At 44.8% G+C, this 7,543-nt stretch overlaps 1 protein-coding gene across 3 annotated transcripts in view; it reads left to right on the top strand.

Moving 5' to 3' along the window:
• Window positions 1-773: 773 nt before the first annotated feature.
• MMD (monocyte to macrophage differentiation associated) overlaps window positions 774-7,543 on the top strand; it is a 73,251-nt gene continuing 66,481 nt past the window's right edge. For 2 of the 3 annotated variants that reach the window (XM_040437734.1, XM_040437736.1), the window contains exon 1: window positions 774-930. In XM_040437734.1, the coding sequence (XP_040293668.1) occupies window positions 842-930 (89 nt within the window). In that variant the 5' untranslated portion in view covers window positions 774-841. Of the gene's footprint in view, window positions 931-3,864; window positions 3,969-7,543 lie in introns of those variants that run through there. The other variant, XM_040437735.1, reaches the window with a different exon arrangement.

Here is a 7,543-nt window from a genome sequence, read left to right on the forward strand (position 1 = left end):
ACTGACTTTAAATGGTTGTTAAATGGTCATTAGGGATGAGCAAATCAACTTTGGATGAAACATCCGAATTCGATTCGCATAAAGCTTTGTTCTAATACAGTACGGCGCAGGAGACTTCAGCTCATCGGAGCCAATACATTGTAGTTCTGTACCGCGCTCCTGCTCCGTACTGTATTAGAACAAGGTTTTATGTGGATTGACTTTGGCTGTTTCATCCGAAGTCGATTCGCTCATCCGTCATGGCTATAGAAGACATAATACAACGGATGCATGCGGTTGTATTGTTGTAACGGATCCGTTTTTGCAGATCCATGACGGATCCGCCCAAAACGCGAGTGTGAAAGGGGATGGGGGACACTAGGGCGCACCAAGCTCCCAACTCCCAGCATTGTCCTGAAATATTGGGAGTTGTAGTTTGGATCCCACTGGGCCCGATATGGGGTGGTTAACACATTTTTGGGGTTCTTCTGCTTCTTGTACCACAGTTGTTAGATTCCAACCCTTAAAGTAACCTTTCCTCAGAAGATTTCTTCTTAATTATGAATATAATAAATGAATACTAATATTTCCTTAACCAGGCACTTGCGTCACCGCCGCGTCTTCTCTCTCCACAGGTGATGAACCGGTTAAGCAGGAAAGGGGCGGGGCCGTCGGGGACGTCAATCACGCGGCCGGCTTCCCTCGGGTGTATGTGGATGATTGGCGTGAGGTGGCTGACGTCACGGCGGGGGCGGGCACGCGAGTGGTGGACTGAGCAGGGGGCGGGGCGTAGAGACCGGCTGCGTGGAGAGTGGGGTGCTCGGCGGTGCCAGTGTCCGGGGCTCTGCCTGCTGGCTGGCCGATGTGGGCTACACCTCTCCGGTCATCATTGCCTGGGATCCGTCCTGAGGAGGGTATGGTGGCCAACATGGTGGCCAAGGACCTCAAACGGTAGGTGATGGAGGGGGCTGCCCGGAGTGTGGCAGGGAGGAGGAGGGGGCTCTGTTCTTCCCTGGCAGCACGCTGCCTGCTCCCCCACCCTCCCGGCACAGCGTGCAGCACAGCCCTGCTCATTCATTCAGGGATGGAGCCCACGCTGGCACCAGGGATGTCTCCTCCATACATTGCCTTATTGGGAGATGTGATTCCTCTTCTTCCTCCTCCTAGACGGCCATCACCCCCATCATCCTCCTGATACCATGCCTGCTGGTGGCATCACCCATCTATCATCTACCATGCCCAGACTGCATCTCTTACAGTGTCTGCTACTGGCACCTATACAGAATTCATCCTGGCACCTAAAGCTCTGTGTATCATGCCACTGAGTGATGCCCACACTGGTCCTCATATAATGCCCCCCATTATATACAGTACAGACCATGCCACTGATGCCCACACTGGTCCTCATATAATGCCCCTCATTATATACAGTACAGACCATGCCACTGATGCCCACACTGGTCCTCATATAATGCCCCTCATTATATACAGTACAGACCATGCCACTGATGCCCACACTGGTCCTCATATAATGCCCCCCATTATATACAGTACAGACCATGCCACTGATGCCCACACTGGTCCTCATATAATGCCCCTCATTATATAAAGTACAGACCATGCCACTGATGCCCACACTGGTCCTCATATAATGCCCCCATTATATACAGTACAGACCATGCCACTGATGCCCACACTGGTCCTCATATAATGCCCCCATTATATACAGTACAGACCATGCCACTGATGCCCACACTGGTCCTCATATAATGCCCCCATTATATACAGTACAGACCATGCCACTGATGCCCACACTGGTCCTCATATAATGCCCCTCATTATATACAGTACAGACCATGCCACTGATGCCCACACTGGTCCTCATATAATGCCCCCCATTATATACAGTACAGACCATGCCACTGATGCCCACACTGGTCCTCATATAATGCCCCTCATTATATACAGTACAGACCATGCCACTGATGCCCACACTGGTCCTCATATAATGCCCCCCATTATATACAGTACAGACCATGCCACTGATGCTCCTCTTATCATGTCATCTATACAGTATAGATCATGGCACTAATATCTATATCATCAATGATGCCAAGATTGCTCCTATTATTCCATGCAGTATAGATCATGCCCACACTGCTCCTCTTATGAAGCCCCTCTTATTATATACAGTATAGATTATGCCACCTCTGCCCACACTCTCATTCTAGACAGTAGATGATGCCACTCCTGCTACTTCTCAGGCTGTAGCTGTTACATTGTGGTCTTTTCACACCACCTCATCTACCCTGTAGACTACCGCCCTGACGGCCTCACCCTAATAGAGGAGAGAGGCTCAGGAACCGTGTATGCCAAGCATCTTATATACGGTGTATGCCGAGCATCTTATATACGGTGTATGCCGAGCATCTTATATACGGTGTATGCCGAGCATCTTAAATACGGTGTATGCCGAGCATCTTATATACGGTGTATGCCGAGCATCTTATATACGGTGTATGCCGAGCATCTTATATACGGTGTATGCCGAGCATCTTATATACGGTGTATGCCGAGGATCTTATATACGGTGTATGCCAAGCATCTTATATACGGTGTATGCCAAGCATCTTATATACGGTGTATGCCAAGCATCTTATATACGGTGTATGCCGAGCATCTTATATACGGTGTATGCCAAGCATCTTATATACAGTGTATGCCGAGCATCTTATATACCGTGTATGCCAAGCATCTTATATACCGGGTATATACCAAGCATCTTATATACGGTGTATGCCAAGCATCTTATATACGGTGTATGCCGAGCATCTTATATACGGTGTATGCCGAGCATCTTATATACGGTGTATGCCGAGCATCTTATATACGGTGTATGCCGAGCATCTTATATACGGTGTATGCCGAGGATCTTATATACGGTGTATGCCGAGCATCTTATATACGGTGTATGCCAAGCATCTTATATACGGTGTATGCCAAGCATCTTATATACGGTGTATGCCGAGCATCTTATATACGGTGTATGCCGAGCATCTTATATATGGTGTATGCCGAGCATCTTATATACCGTGTATGCCAAGCATCTTATATATGGTATATACCGAGCATCTTATATACGGTGTATGCCGAGCCTCTGATATATGCTATTTACCAAGCTGCTTGTATACACTGAGCCCTACATTATATACCGAGGCTCTTGTATACGGTATGTACCGAGCCTGTTGTATACGGTATGTACCGAGGCTCTTGTATACGGTATGTACCGAGCCTGTTGTATACGGTATGTACCGAGCCTCTTGTATACGGTATGTACCGAGCCTCTTGTATACGGTATGTACCGAGCCTGTTGTATACGGTATGTACCGAACCTCTTGTGACCAGGCTAGCCCAAAGGAGCATGTCCCCAGCTCACACCCTGCACTGTGTGTATTGATCACTGATCAGATGTAGCATTCTTCATGTATGACCATGGCCCTCAGATGTAAAGCTTCTTCCTTCAGCTTCTGATACTTCACCGTGCTCAGACTTGTTGGATTGTTTCATTAGATCTTAGTCATCCATGATTTCCAGATTACAGGAATATTCCAGTTCCCAGGTGGGAATTAGGATTTACACCCAGATGTGGGGTCAGCAGGTCTTCATGACAAAGCATCTGGGCGTTCTTCTAGGGGCAGCTGTGACAAGGTTCCAGGGGGGCGGGCAGAGGTAGGATACCAGCTGGAACATGGGAAGACATGGATGACTTCATTGTGAGGAGGGGGCAGTGGTACTGCTGTTCTCATTGATTGGCTCCTCTACTGACAAGGCAGCTCCAGCCCTGGCAGGTTGGGGGCAGATCTTGGCATTGGTGGACTAGCTTCTGTGGAGAGAAGATTCCCATCTGTGACCCCGTTGGATTCTTTGTTTGGACTTCAGGATTGTCTCTGATGAAGAGCCTCTCATCTCATCATGTTCACTGTTGGGAGGTAGTGGCATTGATATTGCGCTCGTAGTGGACATTCTCTTGGTTTTAGGATTTTCTTATTTATGTAGATGATAGATATCTAGACACATGATGGACAATTGGATTCTTCCATGAGACTTACAATAATGGCTTTTTATATGAGTTTATGCTGGATTATAATAACCCGTTCTTTCTGAGAAGCCTGAAGGGTGTTCTTTGAGTTTCTTTGTAGACACAAATATTAGTCGTCACCTAATGTTATTTGTTTAGTGAACTTGTCTTTGAGTCGATAACAAATCCAGTCTTCTGCGTATTCTACAGCGGGATACAAAGTTCCATCAGAAGAGGGGAGCAGGGAAACGCTTTCTGTGTGTTTTCACATCTCATCCACCAGGCTTGTCTGTCTACAGGTGGAACTCGGAAAATGAGAATATCGGGCAAAAGTCCATTTATTTCAGTAATGCAATTTAAAATCAAGAGTTTTGTGAAAAGGTTAAATGTTCTAGGCTCAAAGTGTCACCCTCTAGTCAGCTAATTAATCCATACCCCCCGAGCAAAGGGGACCTGAGATCGAGACTTTGGGGTTTTCATAAGCTATAAGCCATAATCATCCAAATTATAACAATAAAGGCTTGAAATATCTCGCTTTGCAGGTAATGAGTCTCATAGGTTAGTTTCACCTTTTAAGTTGCATTACTGAAATAAATACACGATATTCTAATTTTTCGAGTTTCACCTGTATCTATCTATCATTCTTTAGTTCATCCTTTCTTTGTTTCTTTCTTTCTTTGTTTCTTTCTTCTGTATCTATATCATCTCATATCTGTCTAATGTAAATAGTTGTCCAAAAGAATCGCAGCGCTCCCAAAGTGTCCAGCAAATGTTTTAAAATTCAACCATTTGTGTAACGATACATTTCAGCTCACTCAATGGAGCTTTTCTCAAGTATCTACTATCTCTCTATATTTATATATTTATATAAAAAAAAATATATATATATATATATATATATATATATATATATATATATATCTATCAGCCAGGTCCATAAATATTGGGACATCGACACAATTCTAACATTTTTGGCTCTATACACCACCACAATGGATTTGAAAGGAAACGAACAAGATGTGCTTTAACTGCAGACTGTCAGCTTTAATTTGAGGGTATTTACATCCAAATCAGGTGAACGGTGTAGGAATTACAACAGTTTGCATATGTGCCTCCCACTTGTAAAGGAACCAAAAGTAATGGGACAGAATAATAATCATAAATCAAACTTTCCCTTTTTAATACTTGGTTGCAAATCCTTTGCAGTCAATTACAGCCTGAAGTCTGGAACGCATAGACATCACCAGACGCTGGGTTTCATCCCTGGTGATGCTCTGCCAGGCCTCTACTGCAACTGTCTTCAGTTCCTGCTTGTTCTTGGGGCATTTTCCCTTCAGTTTTGTCTTCAGCAAGTGAAATGCATGCTCAATCGGATTCAGGTCTGGTGATTGACTTGGCCATTGCATAACATTCCACTTCTTTCCCTTAAAAAACTCTTTGGTTTCTTTTGCAGTATGCTTTGGGTCATTGTCCATCTGCACTGTGAAGCGCCGTCCAATGAGTTCTGAAGCATTTGGCTGAATATGAGCAGATAATATTGCCCGAAACACTTCAGAATTCATCCTGCTGCTTTTGTCAGCAGTCACATCAATAAATACAAGAGAACCAGTTCCATTGGCAGCCATACATGCCCACGCCATGACACTACCCCCCACCATGCTTCACTGATGAGGTGGTATGCTTAGGATCATGAGCACTTCCTTTCCTTCTCCATACTCTTCTCTTCCCATCACTCTGGTACAAGTTGATCTTGGTCTCATCTATCCATAGGATGTTGTTCCAGAACTGTGAAGGCTTTTTTAGATGTCGTTTGGCAAACTCTAATCTGGCCTTCCTGTTTTTGAGGCTCACCAATGGTTTACATCTTGTGGTGAACCCTCTGTATTCACTCTGGTGAAGTCTTCTCTTGATTGTTGACTTTGACACACATACACCTACCTCCTGGAGAGTGTTCTTGATCTGGCCAACTGTTGTGAAGGGTGTTTCCTTTACCAGGGAAAGGATTCTTTGGTCATCCACCACAGTTGTTTTCCGTGGTCCTCCGGGTCTTTTGGTGTTGCTGAGCTCACCGGTGCGTTCCTTCTTTTTAAGAATGTTCCAAACAGTTGTTATGGCCACGCCTAATGTTTTTGCTATCTCTCTGATGGGTTTGTTGTGTTTTTTCAGCCTAATGATGGCTTGCTTCACTGATAGTGACAGCTCTTTGGATCTCATCTTGAGAGTTGACAGCAACAGATTCCAAATGCAAATAGCACACTTGAAATGAACTCTGGACCTTTTATCTGCTCATTGTAATTGGGATAATGAGGGAATAACACACACCTGGCCATGGAACAGCTGAGAAGCCAATTGTCCCATTACTTTTGGCCCCTTAACAAGTGGGAGGCACATATGCAAACTGTTGTAATTCCTACACCGTTCACCTGATTTGGATGTAAATACCCTCAAATTAAAGCTGACAGTCTGCAGTTAAAGCACATCTTGTTTGTTTCATTTCAAATCCATTGTGGTGGTGTATAGAGCCAAAAATGTTAGAATTGTGCCGCTGTCCCAATATTTATGGACATGACTATATATATATATATATATATATACACTCACCTAAAGAATTATTAGGAACACCATACTAATACGGTGTTGGACCCCCTTTTCCCTTCAGAACTGCCTTAATTCTACGTGGCATTGATTCAACAAGGTGCTGATAGCATTCTTTAGAAATGTTGGCCCATATTGATAGGATAGCATCTTGCAGTTGATGGAGATTTGAGGGATGCACATCCAGGGCACCAAGCTCCCGTTCCACCACATCCCAAAGATGCTCTATTGGGTTGAGATCTGGTGACTGTGGGGGCCATTTTAGTACAGTGAACTCTTTGTCATGTTCAAGAAACCAATTTGAAATAATTCGAGCTTTGTGACATGGTGCATTATCCTGCTGGAAGTAGCCATCAGAGGATGGGTACATGGTGGTCATGAAGGGATGGACATGGTCAGAAACAATGCTCAGGTAGCCCGTGGCATTTAAACGATGCCAAATTGGCACTAAGGGGCCTAAAGTGTGCCCAGAAAACATCCCCCACACCATTACACCACCACCACCAGCCTGCACAGTGGTAACAAGACATGATGGATACATGTTCTCATTCTGTTTACGCCAAATTCGGACTCTACTATTTGAATGTCTCAACAGAAATCTAGACTCATCAGACCAGGTAACATTTTTCCAGTCTTCAACAGTCCAATTTTGGTGAGCTCGTGCAAATTGTAGCCTCTTTTTCCTATTTGTAGTGGAGATGAGTGGTACCCGGTGGGGTCTTCTGCTGTTGTAGCCCATCCGCCTCAAGGTTGTGCGTGTTGTGGCTTCACAAATGCTTTGCTGCATACCTTGGTTGTAACGAGTGGTTATTTCAGTCAACGTTGCTCTTCTATCAGCTTGAATCAGTCGGCCCATTCTCCTCTGACCTCTAGCATCCACAAGGCATTTTT

The sequence above is a fragment of the Bufo bufo genome, chromosome 6 (genome assembly GCF_905171765.1).
Source record: "Bufo bufo chromosome 6, aBufBuf1.1, whole genome shotgun sequence".
In the NCBI taxonomy this organism is placed as follows: Eukaryota; Metazoa; Chordata; class Amphibia; order Anura; family Bufonidae; genus Bufo; species Bufo bufo.